This window comes from Cicer arietinum, chromosome 7 (assembly GCF_000331145.2).
Source record: "Cicer arietinum cultivar CDC Frontier isolate Library 1 chromosome 7, Cicar.CDCFrontier_v2.0, whole genome shotgun sequence".
Lineage (NCBI taxonomy): Eukaryota > Viridiplantae > Streptophyta > Magnoliopsida > Fabales > Fabaceae > Cicer > Cicer arietinum.
In genome coordinates, this window is record NC_021166.2 from 17,224,019 (window position 1) to 17,243,498 (window position 19,480).

General features: G+C 33.1%; 2 protein-coding genes across 5 annotated transcripts; one reads left to right on the plus strand and one right to left on the minus strand.

The window, feature by feature from the left end:
* Positions 1-406: 406 nt before the first annotated feature.
* Positions 407-2,080, minus strand: LOC101494730 (amino acid transporter AVT3C-like). The gene has a single exon (XM_004509397.4). The coding sequence runs from the start codon at positions 1,959-1,961 to the stop codon at positions 723-725; it is 1,239 nt and encodes a 412-aa protein (XP_004509454.1). The 5' UTR covers positions 1,962-2,080; the 3' UTR covers positions 407-722.
* An 8,482-nt stretch (positions 2,081-10,562) lies between these two features.
* On the plus strand, positions 10,563-16,389 carry LOC101495056 (glutamate receptor 3.6-like). Of its 4 annotated transcripts, XR_001144402.3 has the most exons (8): positions 10,563-10,900; positions 11,276-11,588; positions 11,701-13,052; positions 13,143-13,420; positions 14,550-14,581; positions 14,685-15,091; positions 15,330-15,453; positions 15,550-15,687. XR_001144402.3 is itself a non-coding variant. In XM_004509399.4 (7 exons), the coding sequence occupies exons 2-7, from the start codon at positions 11,315-11,317 to the stop codon at positions 16,027-16,029; spliced, it is 2,823 nt and encodes a 940-aa protein (XP_004509456.1). In that variant the 5' UTR covers positions 10,567-10,900; positions 11,273-11,314; the 3' UTR covers positions 16,030-16,389. The 4 variants fall into 4 exon arrangements, 3 of the variants coding, with proteins under 3 accessions (XP_004509456.1, XP_004509455.1, XP_073219429.1); XM_004509399.4 differs by lacking the exon at positions 15,330-15,453 and having other exon boundaries at positions 10,567-10,900; positions 11,273-11,588; positions 15,550-16,389; XM_004509398.4 differs by lacking the exon at positions 15,330-15,453 and having other exon boundaries at positions 10,567-10,900; positions 15,550-16,389.
* Positions 16,390-19,480: the final 3,091 nt, after the last annotated feature.

Sequence of the window (19,480 nt, forward strand, 5' to 3'; positions counted from 1 at the left end):
TTTGAATTTGTATTAAGTAAACAATTAGTTTATTAATTTATGCTCAAGTAAATTCAAATTTTTTTACGAGAGATATAAAATTGATTTGATAACTGAAGTGGAAAAATTAAGGGATTGTATGATAAGAAGGTTGTGGATTCAATCTCCTCTCTCAATAAAATACTAACGATATTAACATTATTAATTATTAATATTAAAATATTCAAGCCATCTTTGAGTACTTTGAATTTTAGAATACTAATCATTAAACAAAATTTCAATGGTGTAACTATGCTAAATATACATACAGATTGAACTAATTAAGATTTTAAAATGTCAATTAGTACACATGGATTCATTATAGACAAAATTTATTATGGACTATTTCTCAAAGATTAAAATTCATGTAGATAAAAAGAATCAGGTAGATCATGAATCTTTTTCTTTATACATTTTCTCATCATACATACTAAGAAAGTATAAGGTGCAACTGTTACAAAAACAACAGAATGCAACAACAACAAAAATCATAGGTTGGTGCTTTTGTTGTGGACCATCATCAATTTTAGTAAACACTACAATGTATAATCTAATTGATAATCCAAGTAACAAATCATTCTAAGCCATTGCTTGAAGCAAGATCTCCCTCAATTGTCATTAATAAAACAATTAACTAACCCAATTGCTAGCTCCATGAATAAAAACCTCAACTTTATAATCTCTTAATTATTTTTGAATTAAGCCTAAGTGGAAAGAATATCCATTAAGGAAGACCAAGTTCCTGTGACAGCAATAACAATCCCAAACAACACAATTGCTCCATCAAAAACCAAACACTTCCAACCCAATTCATCTTTGAACACCAAAAAGTGAAACAAAGCAGGAAACACAAAGCTAAGAATAACACAAATGCTACTCCCAACAAGTGACAAAAAATCAGCAAAATTAGGAACCAAAAGTGCCACCAAACACACCAAAAGCACCAACAACCACCTAAGCCATAAACAATACTTGGAATCACACAATCTTCTCTCAACAACTTCATAAACAGGATTCATCATTAATGGAAAAGTAAAAAAGAGATTAACACAAAGACCCAATTGAACCAAAGCACTTAACATTCCTTGTCCAAAATTAGTAGTAATAATCCCTTGAGTTTCTTCACCAAATGCAAAGTAACCTAAAGCAGCAAAAGCTCCATATAACAAAGAAATTATCACCATTCCCAAACCCAAAACACCACCAAATTTATCTTTATCTTTTGCTTCTGATTCCAAAGGCAAAACCATTCCTATTCCTTCAAAAGCATAAACAGCAACACCTAAACCATACAAAAATACAGATAAACCACCAAAAGTTTTCAAAGGTGGCCTATTTTCCAAAAAGACAAAAATATCCTCAATCATAACAACTCCCATGGCTCCCATATCAACAACATCAGCAAATATGCTTAAAGGAGCCAAATGGGTCAAACTTGGAATTGCATTCAAACCCAATTGAAAAGGGAAACAAGCCCAAATGAACAAAACCTTTGGTGTGAGACCAAACATTGATGATGATGAACTTGAAAGATATACCAAAGTAGTTGATATGAAAATAAGGTAACTAACACAAAAACCACATTGTGAAAGCACAACCATGAAATCAATGCAAATTTTTCCAAAAGGGCCACTTGTTGCATAACCCAAATCACCAAAAGAATTGATTTTTGGGAACCCAATGATTGATTCAAGCCTTCTACGAGTTTGGACAAGGAGCATCATGCAGTGGTAAGTGAGAAAAGCAACAGAGAAAAGCATGACCAAACCCATTATCCATCCTGTTTTTTTGAAACTATAAGGGAGACCAAGAACTCCAGCACCAACAATTGATATGAAGATGTTTGCAAAGGTTTTGAGTTTTGAGGAAAGAGGAGGTGCATTAGAAAGAAGAGGGGTGTGTTGTTGTGATGATGAGGTGGTGGTTTCTGGATCAAACCCCATTGTTGTTTGTTGTTGTTTCTTCTGCAAATTAATGGAGATTGATGGGTTTCTTGCAGAAGAAGCAACAACAATATGAAAATATGAAAAATGAGAAAATGTGTTCTAATGTTATGTTTATTTAGGTAATTAGGATAGAGGATGTGGTGTTACCTTAAGTCAAGGTTTGGCAAATGCTAATTTAGTAAGTAATTAAGAAAGGGTTATATATGGTCTATCAAAAAACCAACAACAATCATTGGTTATAAGTAAATTAGAAATAATTATGCTCGTACCAAACATTAAGATCCCATTTGTTACTGTTTTTTAAAAAAAAAAAAAAAATCATATTTTTAATATAAATAACCACTCGTAATTTCTATGCACTTTATTCTTTATTTTTTAATTTGATTGATGTTTTTGAGTCAATTAATGGTTAGTTTGTTCATAGCATTTCATTCATGATAATGTACATAATATATTAGTACATCAATTAAAAATTGGAAACTAATCGAAGATGATACTGCTCTAACTAGAGTATGGACAACCTCATTATCTTTTTTTCTTACAAATTCAACTCAACATAAGAATTTTTAAGTAAAGATCAATGTAAATAGACGCTTACAATCATTAATAACAATGTAAATTCAGCAGTGTCATCCTTATTGCTATGAAAGTAATCAAAATTCATCTAGAGTCCAACTCATAACCAATGAACCACGAATCTACTCTCCACCCCCTCACATATCTCACTCCCAATACACCTAAAAAATAAATTTACCCTTTATTATTATATGTAAAGTTGGAAAAAAAATCCATCCACTTTTTCATTCACGGATTCGAAACTTTCAAAATCTCTGATAAAATTTCCCAACATTTTGAAACCTCTAAAGCACAAGTTAACCTTTCGAACTTTTTGATGAATTTAAGACTTTCGAAGTGTAATTTCCAGTTTTTCAAAACATATTTGAAAGTTTCGAACAATATGAAACTTTTGAAATATAGGATTCAACATTTTTCGAAAGTTTTGAGCAATATGAAACTTTTGAAATAGAGGATTCAATACTTTTCGAAAGTTTCAAACAATACTAAACTTATGAAACTTTCAACCATGTCAAAAGTTTGAAAACTAAATTATTTTTTTAGAGAAATGAAATTTTGAAACTTTTGAAGAAAATGAAAAATTCAAAACTCTCGAAACTTTCAAAATTTTCGAATTTTTTTCATATAATTATTGATATGTTTATTTTCATGTCAGTGACTAAGATGAGAGGCGTGAGCAAAGAAACTATTCGCACCATCGCTCACAATGTAGGTGATAGAGGCGAAAAAGTTTCATCCACTACATTTAATCCACATATGAATGGGGCTAATTATCCACCTCTTCGACATTGTAGTATACATGGTATCAAGTCTGAGGAACTTGACGAATATGTTCAGGAGCCTAAACAAATGGACGATGAGGAGCAGGTAGTTGAGGAGCAGGCAGTCGAAGACCATGTCCAACAACGTGGATTCCCTGGAGGGCCCTTGGTCACATCGATGTTGATATAATACGAACATCATGTGACTCGAAAGATATGGGAAGAATAGATATATTTTAATTAATAAAGTTTTTTTTTAATTAAGAATAAGTATATTATATTTAGTACATTGTTGTCATGAAATTTAGTACATTATTTTATTGTTATGTTCTTTATGTTTTTAATCACTTGTAGGATCGTGGTCGGCTGAAAGTGATCACGCACAATTTGAAACTGACGAAGTTTGTTGAAGTAGCACTACCTGATCATGCACAATATTGAATTCAAGAATCTGAATCGGTACACTTGTCTTTAGCTTATTTTATGATGGTCGACGTTGGTCTCACATTTGCCTTTTGTAGAAATGTGACATAGAAAAACCAGCTCATTTCACATGTCATTCGGGAAAATGACCATCACATTAGATGATGTCACGACTCTTTTACATATTCCTCCTTGTGGTAGGTTCTTCAGTGCATCAATAAATATGAATACTAATAATGATGTGATTGCTATACATGAGTATTCGAGGCAACAATGGAAGAAACAACTACTAAAATAAATTTTAACAAATGTGTTCAATATAGATTGTAGTGGTTGAACAACCTATACAAAAGTCTTTTCTAAATTAACCAATTTCAATGTGTTGCAAGAACATATCTTTTGCGTTTAGTTGGAAGCATTATTTTTGCCAATAAGACTCACACTCGGGTGAAGGAGAAGTATATTAGCTTGTTCACTAATTTAGAACATTGTCAAGACTATGCATGGGGTAAATCTACGTTGGTTGTGCTATATGATAACCTAGGAGATAGAGTTATTCATGACACTAGAAAGTTGGGAGGGTATATGATCTTTTTACAGGTATGTGACCCATATTAAGTTGTGTTTTTAATTTACTATATTGTCTTTTATTTTTGGTGTAGTGTTGGATTTACGAGCATTTTCCTAAAATCTCTAAGCGGGGGAACAGTGGAAGGGTTCCTAAACATACTCCCAGAACCCATAGATGTACCCCAAAACATGATGTCTAAGATGGATTGATGACATATCGACAAAGGCTTGATGTTATTTTGCTTGAGGATGTATTTTTTACATCATACGAGGATGATCGAGTCAATCATCATTTTGAACCAACAACGATGTACTCCGCTTACCTTTGTTGGGGTGGAACTTTAGTCTCATATCTCTCAGAGCGATGTATTTGACAGTTTGGTCACATTCAATACATTTCACGTGACATTCCTCTAGTGCTAGAATACCTTGAGAGCATGTATAATGATCCTTCAAAGTCTCTCACCTCTAGTGACACTTCCTGGTGAGGTCTCAAATAGCTATTATGCCTGATACTTACATTTTTCACATCATCGGATCATCTCTTATGCTCCATCTACTACTCTGCGTGTTGATTCACATGTTCTATCATCTTCTACACGAGTTTAGGGATGACAACATAACCCGCAGCCGCGGGTACTCACCTAAACCCGTTTGATTTGGACGGGGAAACCCTGCTTGGATTGGGCGCTGGTGCAGATTTTCCTCGAAATTAAAATTCAGGGGCAGGAATGGGTTTGGAGGTGGTGATATCCATCCCGCACCTGAACCCACTCCGCAAGTAATATTATTGTAATTTTTAAATTTTATATACATATACATATTGAATATACTTAATATTTTTTTAAATATTAAAAATTATAATTTCACCTCTATAGAAAATATTTTTAATTTTATTATTGTCTAATAATTATTAATTTATTATATTAATTATAATAGATATGTTTTTTAAATTTATAATTTATATATATGAATGAGTGCAAGTGTAGGCGGGAAAACTCGAACCCCGTTGCGGACGGGATGGAGGTCTAAATTTCACATTTGCTATGAAACGGGGACCAGTGCAGGTTTTTCCCAATTAGTCGGATGCGGGGGTTGAGGAGGCAAAATTCGCCCCTGCTCTGTTGTCATGCCTACACGAGTTGGTTCATCTCTTGCACGAGACGCTAGAGAATCTGAGCTTTTACATAGGGTCATACAAATAGTAAATCCATATGGTGAAGTTCATGAGATACCATGTGAGTTATCTGCATGTTCCAAGGAGGTCATTAGTAAATTGTGTTTTATTTTGTATCATGGATATAATTCTCGTGATGGTTTATATTTATTTTGTTCAATTATGCAAATACTATTTTATTTCTCTAAAATAAACAAACAACATATACAAAACTTCACGAAGAATTTTATGGGTCGACTAAAGTAGATTTATAGAAATATCAACTCAATCGATGCACTCTAACGCATACAAATTAATCTTCATTTAATGAAACACGATATGGTTTGGTAAATGTTGGATCTTTGTGTTCCTAATGCTTGAAACGTCCTCCATAAGCTATGTATCATGTCTTCGCAACATCACTACAAAAGTCTCTCCATTTTTATGAAGTGGGTGGCAAAGAACAATTAAACTTCAATTTTACCTGCACAATAAGTATTAAACATTAGTTTACCATTAAGCATTAATTTACCATTAACGTATTGGATTTTACCATAAATTTCACTCGTACCCAATGATCTTCATTGACAAACTCAATTGCTATTAATGAATTACGAGAAGAATTCCTTGATGGTGGTTCCTTCAGTGGGAAAAATGTCATGTTTAGAATGATATTATATCTTATGTTATCACGTAACTCATCTTTGGTATAGTTATCTACTTTTCTTTTTCGTAAGCACTCAAACTAGATATCTTCAATGACTTTTGTACTTTTTCGATATTGTTAAAGAAAACATTTGAATAAAGATCATAATGTAGATTGATCAGTTTGTTCAAATATGTCCAAACTAAATATCAAGATTCTCACTCCAACCTTATATTGCTGCAATTGTGCAATAACCATAGTTTCCATTAGGCAAAACATCTATTATATCATTAATATATTGATAAATAAAAGTAGGAAAATGCTTCTTAGATGGTTGCTTAGCATATCCTTGAGATTGTTGCTTTGTAGATCCTTGAGGTGGATGTTTTGCAGATTTCATAAGGAGCATTAAATTGTTTTCTCTTTTGATTTTTCTTAGTAGCTCCTTTGGTTTTTATTTTACCATGTGGTGAATGCATTGTTGTTGTACGTGGAAATACAAGTTCACGAACCTTTGTTCTGAATATCCTTTGACCAACAATATCTTGTGTCTTTATATATGTTTTCATTACATCCTACTCTTCTAAGAAGTCATACTGTGATAGAGATTCTTCATCCTCCAATTTATGTTTCATGTTTAATTTTCTTCAAAAAAACATAAATGGTATCTAAAGTGGTGAGAGTACATGATATCTGCAAATGTGTCAACTCACAAACACAAGGTAACCCATGAGCTACCATAATTGAGCAACCACATGTTGTTTTGTCAATACATACCATCTCTAATCTCTTTAACTCTTTATCATTTTTTAAATAAAAAAAATTGTTGATACAAAGTGATGTAATTTCTGATAAAATGGTGAATTATGCTCATGCGCAATATCGATAATGCTTTTCTAAAAATATGTTTTGATGCTATACATTTGGTTCTTCAACATTTCAACACGTCTCAACTTTTGCACAAGTCTCCATTACTATAATTTGCAACATATTTTTCAATCTCCAATGAGCATACTCAAATATAAAAATTAAAACAAATCACATAAATGATTCAATCATGTTTCTAAAACAAATCATAAATTAAAAATACATGTTGGTTGTTGTATTCCTTAAATGCATCACTCTATTGGTCCAAATAACGACAAATCTTTCTGTGTAAGGTGTGAACCATGAATCTTTAACATAATCAACAAAAATGATAATATTGGCCAACACTAACTCAAAGTGTTACAAGTGATGATCATACTCCTTTACACTAGTCGAATATACAATATTTTCCCATAAATCTATTACCTCATCTTGTATATTCTTTTTCACATATTGTTTGCATTTTGTCCTAATATTTTTTTTCAATATGAAAACAACATAACATATTAACTAAAGTAGGAAATACGACTCCAATATCATTCAACATGGCAAGATCTCTATCGATCACAATAACTTTAAAAATAAAATTCTAAGAGACGAACAATTGTCATACATTTTCAAATGCCCAAATGAGTCTTCTTGTCGCTCTTGTTTCAAGTAAGCAAATGCTACAAAAAATATCAACCTAGTAAATGCTACACCACAACTTCAAGCAATGGTAGCCGATATCTATTTATTTTTGTATGTGTTATCACATATCAAAATAAAATAAAATGTGTTCAATAACTTTATACAATCAAGGTGCGTCCAAAATATGTACATCTGAATCATCTCGTCTTCTTGTCCAATGCACATAATTTTCACATTGTATTAACTTCAATATATGATGCACTTTCTATGTACGGATCTTTCAAAAATGATTGATAAGTACCATTTTTTTTTTATATATTTGAGTGAAAACTATGGGATTAATGTAACAGTCTGATGCTTACCATTATCGGCACTGTTAATCACGACATTCTTGTTCTCCCTTTCCATCCATTAGAAATAGCGAGTTTTTGTCTTCTGTGGGAACCGAACCTGGTACATGAGGAATAAGTATCACCATTCATTCCAACAGCTCAATTGATGGTGGAAATGAATGGTACTTATCCCTCAATTACTGGGTTGGATTCCTACAAAAGACAAAAACTTGTTATTACCTATAAGTGGAAGGGGGAGGGTCGAGAAGATCGTGATTAACAGTGCCAATAACGGTAAAGGTCGAACATTGTCGTCTAAAGTATCTGTTAAATCATGATTGTGTGTTTGAATACTAATTTTTCATCCTAACTTTCGAAAATTTCAAAAATCTGAAATCACTTTGTATTTCAAAAATTGTGTAATCAATCAAATTTTAGAAAATTTCTATAACTGGTTTTTATACAAGTCGAATGTAAATGTCAGATTTTAGTAACATATTTTCAATAAAAAGTAAAAAAAAAAATGGTAAAAAGGTCTTTTTAGGTGTGCTGAGGGATGAGAGGTACAAGTGAGGGGTGAAGAGTAGATTTCTTATCAATGAAAACGAGTTATAGCTCATGAAGCCAAATCAACGCAAGGAAAAATCTAATTGCTTCTCAAACATCAACCGAACAAATATGTGAGAACCATTTGGTTGAGAAATCTATCAATCACCCCTCACATTTACCTCCAATCTCTCCAAAGTATTTGAAAATATCATATTACTTTTTTTTTTATCTCTTACTACTTGATAGTTAAAATTATAGAAATTATTATCATTTCAAAATTTTCAAATTCATCCAAATTATTATCATTTAGGAAGTTTTACATTCATCCAAATTTTTTAAAATTTTGAAAATATAACATTTCAAAAGTTTCTCATTTGCATTTTCAAATTTTTTTAAAATTTTTGAAAAATTGTATTTCAGAAATTTTACATTCATCTAAAGTTTCAATTTTTATAAAAACTTTAAAAAGTATTGCATTTATGAAGTTGTTTAACTATATTTTCAAAACTTTTTTAAACTTTAAAAAAAAAAATTATTTCAAAAGTTTTACATTAGAGAAGATTTCCCCATTCATTCTTGCAAACTCACACTAGTCTTAGTTATCTCTAATGAAATGCCAATAACAGCTCTATTATGATAAGTGGAAAATGAAACATGAATTAATGTTACACTTATAATAATGAAAACTTGTCGGTGGCTTCACCCGTTCATGTACTAGTGGTACATGAGCAGAGCTTGCTTCAACTCCATCATGAACCCAATTGGTATATATTCATGGGTACCTAGCTATGCACCACATCACATGTGTCATGTGTGTGGTCTTCTTCAACTTAAAACTTTACACTCAACATATAACCTGGATTATGGCTTTTATGCTCGAGTGAAGAAAGTCATTAATTATACGGAAAATACCTACTTGTGAAAAATCGAGAGATAAAGTTGCCTTGAATTTGTCATTAGTTTCTCACCTTTAAAACGCATACATCCATTGCATCAAGAGTTTGTCCCAAAATAATCAATGAGACCCTTTCTACATGACATTTTCCCTCACCTTTATATGCATTATTTATTATTATTATTATTATTATTATTATTATTATTATTATTATTATTATTAGTGTCCCGTTTGGTGGAACGAGATAAGCACTCAGTAATAGGAGGGCCCCTTGGCCATTAGCTTTATCATATTGCTAATTTTTTAACTATTGCCCACTTATTACATTTTCTAACCCGCCCAATCACCATGTAAAAGAATTTATTTTTAAACTAATACACAGAATAATCATTATCTAAAAAATCATCATATTAATTTTATATAATATTTATTAATAACTTTTTTGACCCTGCATTCCATTCAAATCTGATTATATTATATAAACCTTAATAATGTGGATCATATTATATAAAATCTGAGGGTCCATGATTATCATAACTACATAATAGAATATAATAACTTGTAATGAGGTACATAATTCAAAATAAATAATTAATATGATTTCGAAATTGAAATAAAGCCACGACTCAACCATACACACCTACCGACCTGAACGCTAATAAAAATTACTATTATTATAAGAATAAAAAAAATTCTGTCACCAAAACATTTTATCCACTTCATAGCAACTTTTGTGTGTGTGTGATTTTCTAGTTTCACAAACGACTAGTTCACACATCACAGTCAACACGTGCCTGGGATCCAATGGTCCCTCCCTCATTATTTGTGATAATAAAGGTGAGTTCTATTGGGAGCATCTTCATAAATACTCGAGGCAAATACTTAGAAATTCACTTGAATTTTAGAAGTGACAGTAAACTACACTGTAATTAATTCGTATAATTTCAAAATATTAATATTTATTAGTTAGAATTTAAAGTAAAAAATTCAGCTAAAATTTTAGATACCACCAATAGTATTTTAAAAAAATAATAATTTGTAAATTTTATTCGTATTTATAATAAAACGATGATTTAATTGATATTAATTTAATATAATAGAAATATTTAAATATAAATGATAATCTTTCACTTTTATGACTTATTCTCTCTTCCATCATGAAAATGAAGAATAGTTTTAAATATTATTCAAATATATGTGCACCATCCGACAATAAATTCCAAAGTGAAATTCTCCAAGTGGGTACCCTTCATTTTCATACATATTTCCCATACCATTTCAATTCCTTTTGCTAAGATCTACCCTTTTGTTTGAATCAACTTTCTCTCCAGTTTTTCTTAATCTTCAGGTTTCCATAAATTATATCCCAATCATTCAACACTGCTTATTTTGCCTCCCTCTGGTTAAAGTTTATTCTTTTTTCATCTGGGTACATGTAAAGTTCTTTCTTTTAATGCTCAAATTGAACACAACATCAAGTTTTCTTCACCATGTTGCTGCCAAATATTGGTTTCAGCTAACCAAACTTGAGGTACATTAATTTTTTTGGAGTAAAAAAGTCATGTTCTTCACATGCTGTTATTCCCTCTTGCAGTTTAATACTTTTCAGCAATAATGAGAGTCACTTTATTGTTTTATTCTTTCCCATGTTGGTTTTGTGTATGAGATGTGCTTTGCTTCTGTTTTCATGTTATCTTTATATAAAAAAGAAAAACATTGTAAAATAGAAAGAAATAAAAAGGTGAATGTAAAAATGATGAATGGAAAAAAAAATTATAGTTTTGTTCTTTTTATACTTGAGTTTGTTAGAAATTATATTATGCCTAATAATGCAAAGTATCCTTTTTAGGATGAGTGGTTAATTTCATTTTTTTTTAAGGTGTTGATTTACTTGTTTGTTAAGCAGGGTGATTGTTACTAGATTTATCAATAGGAAATTGCAATCATGATCAGAGTTTGGCTTGTGATGTTGATGGTTCTCTCCAATTTGTTGTTCTCTTCAAGTGGTGTTGGTTTGGATAATTCCACAGTACCTCCTGCATTTGTAAATATTGGGGTTCTTTACTCTTTCAATACCAGTGTTGGTAGAATAGTGAAAATTGCTGTAGAAGCTGCAGTTAAAGATATAAATTCTGATCCTTCTATTCTTGGTAAAACTAAGTTGAAGCTCTCACTACAGGAAGATTCGAAATACCGAGGCTTTTTGAGCATCGCCGAGGGTAAATTCATCATAATACTCTCACTTTTTTGGTTAGAAAAATGATTTTGTTTTTTCAGGTATGTAATTTTAACAGATTATTATGATTATTGTATTAAATACATTGTTAACAGCTTTGCAGCTTATGGCAACGCGCACTGTGGCTATTATCGGTCCGCAGACTTCGACAACAGCTCATGTCATATCTCATATAGCAAATGAGCTCCACGTACCTCTGCTATCATTTTCAGCGACGGATCCTACTCTTTCTTCGCTTCAATTCCCATTCTTTATTAGAACTGCTTTCAGTGACATTTTTCAAATGACTGCTATAGCAGACATTGTTAACCACTATGGTTGGAGAGAGGTTATTGCAGTCTACGGCGATGACGACCATGGGAGGAATGGCATAGGTGCGTTAGGGGATAAGCTAGCTGAGAGACATTGCAAGATTTTGTTTAAAGCACCGATGACTCCTGAGGCAAATAGGGAGGAGATTACCGATGTGCTTGTTCAGGTGGCGTTGGCAGAATCTCGGGTTATAGTTCTTCACACAAGTACTGCTTGGGGTCCAAAAGTGTTGAGTGTGGCAAAGTCTCTTGGAATGATGCAAAATGGTTATGTCTGGATTGCTACTAATTTTCTATCGTCTTTTCTGGACATCGATAGTCCACTTTCGTCAGATGAAATGGATAACATTCAAGGAGTTATTACATTAAGAATGTACATACCGGATTCGAAGCTCAAAAGATCGTTCGTTTCTAGGTGGGCAAATTTGACTAGTGGAAAGACTGCAAATGGTCCTCTTGGTCTTAGTACTTATGGTATATTTGCGTATGATACTGTTTATGTGCTTGCGCGTGCCCTTGATACATTTCTGAAACAAGGGAACCAAATTACATTTTCGCACGATCCAAAGTTAACTGAACTACACGGAGACAGCATGCATCTTGATGCTGTGAAAATCTTCAATGAAGGAAATCTTTTGTGTAAAAGTATTTATGAGGTTAACATGACTGGTGTAACAGGTCCATTCAGGTATACACATGATGGAAACCTTGCTAATCCAGCATATGAAATCATCAATGTGATTGGAACCGGGACTCGGAGGATTGGTTATTGGTCTAATTACTCTGGATTATCGGTTGTTCCTCCAGAAGAACTTTACTCAAAACTGCCTAATCGTTCGAGCGAAAATCAAAAGCTACTCACTGTGTTTTGGCCAGGAGAAACAACCCAGAGACCTCGAGGTTGGGTTTTTCCAAACAATGGAAAGCTCTTAAAAATTGGAGTACCGAAAAGGTTTAGTTACCGCGAATTTATTTCCCAGGTACAATCTACTGACACGTTCAAGGGATTCTGCATTGATGTATTTCTTTCTGCGGTAAACCTGTTGCCCTATGCGGTCCCCTATAAGTTTGTTCCATATGGTGATGGTCGAAACAATCCTAGTAACACCGAGCTTGTGCGTCTGATCACGGCCGGCGTGAGTATCATTCCGAAATAACTTTTATGAAGTTTGGATGTTTTATTATGGTATACTTTTCTGATACCACTTTTTGTCTTTCCAATACAGGTCTTTGATGCTGCAGTAGGTGACATTACAATTACTACAGAAAGAACAAAGATGGTAGATTTTACTCAGCCATATATTGAGTCTGGTTTAGTGGTAGTAGCATCAGTTAAGAAGACAGATTCCAATGCTTGGGCATTTCTGACACCATTTACACCAATGATGTGGACTGTAACAGCTATCTTTTTCCTACTAGTTGGTGCAGTAGTTTGGATTCTAGAACATAGAATGAATGATGATTTTAGAGGACCACCTAAAAAACAATTAGCCACAATTTTGTGGTAATCAAAACTGGTCTTTCTCTATCTCTTCTGTTTTACCTTTTAGCATTACATTTGTCTGAGTAGAACTAGATTCAGATCCCTTAAGCAAGGTCACTGATTAGAATCTGGTTGATGAAAAAAAATGTGGTTGGGAGGGGAAACCCCTCTAAAGGTGGTTAGGTTCCCCAGTAAACCCGCAAACCCGTCACCCAAACCAATCCAACCTATATTTTGACCCAACTCATTTAAGTTCGGGTCTTCCCTGAACCAACCTATTGAAACCCAATTATGTTTGATTCGGGTAGCGGATTTAAAATTTTAAACCCGTAAACCCAACCTATTGACGTGACATATATATATTTTTATTTACTTTTTTTACTACTGATGTATAGTTAAAATTTAGTTGTTAGACTATGTTTGAGAATTTGTTGCTAATTTAATTCGAACCAACTTATTAAAACCCAATTACGTTTGGTTCAGATAGCGAATTTAATTTTTTGAACCCATTAACCCGCAAACCCAACCTATTGACGTGGCATATATATTTTTATTTATTTATTTACTATTGATGTATAGTTAAAATTTAGTTGTTAGACTATGTTTGAGAATTTGTTGCTAATTTAATTAATTTAAGTGTTTTGTTGTGTTTGTGGATGTATTTTAAGTATTGAATGATATGTTGCAACTTGCATTATAGTTTTATTATTTTTTAGATGTTTGAGTATTTAAATTTAATTACATTTTTTTTAAATAAAAAAATATATTTTTTTCTTTATTACCCGTGAACCCAACCCACTCATTATCGGGTTGGTTTGGTTTGGTTTGGTTCGGATTTGATGGAAAAATCATGGGTTGAGAGCTCAATCCAACCCAACCCAAATAAATTGATCTGTTCAGGTATAGGATTTGGCCAAAAACGAGTCAACTCAACCCATGTACACCCCTATCCCCACTAGAGATTAGTTATTGGCAAAGCTGGTGGATACTTCGCATTAATAACATAGTTACCAAAAAAAATATAGCATCTTTTTGGAACTCAACCTATGTTACTGATGCATGCAATAATTATATATCAATGTTCCAGTTATCCAACTGGAATTACTAATAGCTTCATGTTTGTAACTTGCATTTGTGTTTTACTTGGCAGGTTTAGTTTTTCAACTATGTTCTTCGCTCACAGTAAGTACCATTTCTTTGTCTTCTGTGACACTTATGGTCCATATATAAGTGGTAGCTACTTTGAATAAATCAATTTGCTGCTTTTTATCTTCATACAATGTAGGGGAAAATACAGTGAGCACTCTTGGTCGATTTGTGCTGCTTATATGGCTATTTGTAGTTCTAATAGTTAACTCGAGTTACACAGCAAGCCTGACTTCAATTCTCACAGTGCAACAACTTTCTTCACCTATTAAAGGCATTGAAAGTTTAGTAAATAGCAAAGAGCCTATCGGTTACTTGCAGGGTTCTTTTGCCCGGTCTTATTTGATCGACGAAATCGGTATTCATGAATCCAGACTAGTTCCTCTAAAAACACCTGAAGAAACTATGGAAGCACTGGAGAAAGGTCCCAAAAAGGGTGGTGTTGCTGCGTATGTTGACGAGCGTGCTTACATAGAGCTCTTCCTTTCAAGCCGGTGTGAATTCACTATTGTAGGTCAAGAGTTTACAAGAAATGGTTGGGGATTTGTAAGTATCTGCAAACACATACTCCTAACAGTAAATAGACTTCATTTATGTGCTCTACCAGATATGCCATGCAGCCACCAAGTTTTAAAACAAACATCAACACAATAATACTTGTATATATAATATCATTTCTTCATATTCTTCCTGTATGTTTGATGATAATAACAGCTTCCCTAAGCCAACTCAAGAATTTTTACTGAACATGTTGTGGTCATTATACTTGATTATGTTTTGCCAGAGCATATTAACTACAGAAAGGAAAGAGCTCAACTGGTTACTCTAAAATAGGAACATAAAAAGTTGGAAGGACATTATATTCCCTGCATTTTAGAGTTATATGTTTTGTCAGTACTGAAATTAAGGTCAATTTACCGCGTTTGATTGTTGGTTCCCTTGTTTAAAGTTATCAACTGATAGTAGTCTCTCACTATTTCTTGTAATTCATTTTTTTTTTTCAGGCCTTTCCACCAGACTCGCCATTAGCAGTTGACCTGTCAACTGCCATATTGGAGTTGGCAGAAAATGGAGATTTACAAAGGATCCATGACAAATGGCTTTTGAGCAGTGCTTGTCTGTCACAAGGGGCAAAGCTTGAAGTAGACAGACTCAATCTCAAAAGCTTTTGGGGCCTCTATCTAGTTTGTGGTTTGGCATGTTTACTTGCTCTCCTGATATATCTTATTCAGACCTTGAGGCAGTACAAGAAGCACGGTCCGGAGGAACTTGAGTCTCCTGGCCAAGGCTTGGGATCTTCGCGCCTGCGGACTTTTATTTCATTTGTAGATGAAAAAGAAGATATAGTTAAGAGTCGCTCCAAGAGAAGGCAGATGGAGAGGATATCATATAGAAGCACAAGTGAGGTTGGATCAACCATCATCTCCAATAAAGATTTATCGCCGTCATCGGTGAACAGAATTGATTCTGTTAATGAAGTCTGACCAACTGTTGCCGATTTCCCTAACGATTTTGAATCCACTGCAGTAAAATCTACATTTACTATTGCTGCTGCTGGGTTCCTACCACATTTTTCGTTTCCAGAAAATATATTTGTAGGATATACCAACTTGTGTCTGACTGTAATGTATGGATGTAGAATTATTCCTACTTGTGGTTTCTGTAGTATATATATTTAGAACAAAGTCATATCATTATTATTTAAAATGTAGCAGACTAATTGGTGGCTCCATCTCTTTGATTGTAGCATAACAACTGATTTTTACTCAATGTAGTACAGTACTAGAGTGTTAGGTCTCTGATATAAATATTTGATATTATAATGTAAGCATTTTTACAGGCAATTTTATTTTACATAACTATTATATTTAAGTTGAGTGTCAAACGTAGAATTTCTTATTGGTAAAATGTGTCATTTCCATTAGAGAATTTTTCTTTAAATAATGTTGATACATAATGATATGTAGCCTTAAGTCTTGCTATAATGGCAACTGGGCTAATTAATTATGAGAATAATTACATAATTATGAATATCATCAAATATGCACAATTAATAATTATGAAAAATGTCAATTCCATTGACATCCCCCTTAAATTGATGTTGCTGAGTCTATATGCATCAATTTGCTTATTAGAAATTTATCTTGTTGATGTGTTAAGGATTTGGTGAGGACATCAGCCAATTGAACCAATGTTGAGTTGAGACATGAGGCAGAGTATTAACTTTGTGGTCATAGACTTTCCTAATTGAATGACAATCGACTTCTATATGTTTTGTTCTTTCATGATATACTGGATTTCCTGCAATTTGTATGACACTTGTATTATCAACATGCAATGGAGTTGGTTGTGTTAAACCAAGTTCTGAAAGAAGGTCGCACAACCAAATAATCTATGAGCATGTTGCAGACATGGACTGGTATTCTACTTCAGTAGAGGATTTAGATATAGAATCTTGTTTCTTGCAATTAAAAGCATGCACCAGTCAGTGGTAGATTTTCTTGTGTATGGGCAACCAGCCCAATCAACATCCATGTATGCTTGAAGTTGTATTGTTGCACCATTAGGGAATAAGTGACCGCGACTAGGAGTACCCAATAGGTATTTGATGATTCGGTGTACAGCTGAAAGGTACAAATGTTTAGGATTTTTCATGAATCTATTAATTGTGTGGACATAAAAAGAGATATGGGTCTTGTAATGGTAAAGTAGCTAAGATTGTCAACCAGCTTCCAAATAAAGTTGGATTTGTAAGGAGTTCACCTTCATCCCGTCTTAACTTGACATTAACTTCCATGAGATTCTCAGCAGCAACGACATTGGTAAGACCTACTAGATCTTGAATATATTTGTATTGAGTAACAAATATGTCTTTTTGTTGGAAGTGTACTTCTAAGTCCAAGTAAGTGAGTTGTCCAAGATATTTCATGTGAAAACTGGAATGCAACAATTGTTAAATTGTATTGATTGCCTCTTGATTAGAACCAGTCATGACAATGTCATCCACATAAATAAGGAGTATCATAATTCAATTTGATGTTTGTTGTATAAATAGAGATGGATCATAGTTGCTCTAGATGAAGGAAAAGCTAGGAAGTGTTGTTCTAAACTTCTCAAACCACATTATTGGTGTCTGTTTTAACCCATACAAAGAACTTTATAGTCTGTAAACATTATTAGGTAAAGTGGAGGTCATACCCGTAAGAAGTTTGGTGTAAACTTCCTCCTTGAGGTCACCATGAAGAAAAGAGTTCTTGACATTTAGCTAGTGTATTTGCCAAAATTTAGATGCAGCAATGGCTAGAATAGTGCGCATTGAAGTCATTTTGGGGCATAATTGCTCATGCGGTCCCTTAACTTAATTTCAGGTAACACTTCAGTCATTTATCTTTTTTTTCTTCTCGATTTAGTCTTTTATTTAATGTTAAGTAACAATTTGATCTTTTATATCTTAAAATGTCAACAATATTATCCTTTCTTTATAAAAACTTAGAAAATTTATCAAAATCTTCAAACAAAACCCATAAAATTCAATACCAATTTCAAGAAAATGACTTTATAGTTTGTAAACATTATTAGGTAGAAGTTATACCCGTAAGAAGTTTGATGTAAACTTCCTCCTTGAGGTCACCATGAAGAAAAACGTTATTGATATTTAGCTGGTGTATTTGCCAAGATTCAGATGCAACAATGGCTAGAATAGTGCGCAATGTAGTCATTTTGGCCACAGGTGCAAATGTCTCATCATAATCAAGGCCAAATTCTTGGTTATTTCCAAGAACCACTAATTGAGCTTTGTCGCAATCTATGGATCCATCTGAATGAACCTTTATAGTTAATACAAATTTAATGCCTAGAGGTTTAAATAATGATAGACAAGGAACAACATCCCATGTTTGATTCTCCTCTAGTACTAGAAGTTCGATCTCTATAGCATCTTGCCAACATTTATGTCCCAAAGCTTGTTTATATGGGGAAGAGATAGAAACAAAAGCTAAAGTTGTTGTCTAATATAAAGGTGAAGATGGATTATACTTTTTTAGAGGATTACAAGCATGAGTACTATGACGTAAAGTTGTTGGCTTTAGTTGATGTACCAGATTAGTAGCCAGAGAATGATATAGAGGGGGTCGAAGAGGTTTTGGACCTCTTTGTTACACCAAAAGGGACTTATGTGCTAACTCTCCTGCATAATTGTTAGAAAACGAAGGTAAAACATACGTGGAGGTAGGAGAATGTGTATCTTGGTTGGTGGGGAAAAAAATACATCCTTTTAAAAAATAACATTTCTAGAAACCTGAATCCTATTTAGATTAGGATCATAGCATATAATAAAAAATTATGGCTTGAGTAACCAAGAAAAACACGTTTAACAGATTGGGTTGTGAGCTTGGTGAATTCTTGGGGCTAAAGATGAACATAACAAACACAACCAAAGGTACGAGGATTGCTATAAGAGGGTTGTTGTCCATGTAGTCTGAAAAATGGGAAATCATTGTTTAAGACTTGAGAGGGCAGCCGATTAATTAGATAGACATCGGTGTAAAGAATTTCACACCAAAATCGAAAGGGTGCAAAGGAGTCCAACATGAGAGTACGGACGACATCAAAAAGATGACAGTTTTTTCTTTCCGCTACCCTGTTTTATTGGGGGTGTAAAAGAGCATAATAACCTTTGTGATATAATACCATTTGTTTGCAAGAACTCTTGAAATGAAGATATATATTCTCCCCATTGTTAAAATGCAAAATTTTAATTATAGATGAAAATTGAGTATGAAAATAGGTATGAAAAAATTTAAATTCAAAAAATGATTTAGGCTTAGAGCGCAAAAAATAAACTCATGTAAAACGACTACAATCATCAATAAAAGTGATAAAATACTTATAACGAGCATGAGATATAGCAAGTGTTGTTCCCCATAAATCACTATG

Bases quoted from the DNA above. Each gene is read 5' to 3' on its own strand.
- LOC101494730 (XM_004509397.4), bottom strand. From the start codon at position 1,961: ATGGGGTTTGATCCAGAAACCACCACCTCATCATCACAACAACACACC.
- LOC101495056 (XM_004509399.4), top strand. From the start codon at position 11,315: ATGATCAGAGTTTGGCTTGTGATGTTGATGGTTCTCTCCAATTTGTTG. The intron at 13,421-14,549 runs GTAATCAAAACT...TTTACTTGGCAG, and splicing joins CAATTAGCCACAATTTTGTG to GTTTAGTTTTTCAACTATGT. The intron at 15,092-15,549 runs GTAAGTATCTGC...TTTTTTTTTCAG, and splicing joins CAAGAAATGGTTGGGGATTT to GCCTTTCCACCAGACTCGCC.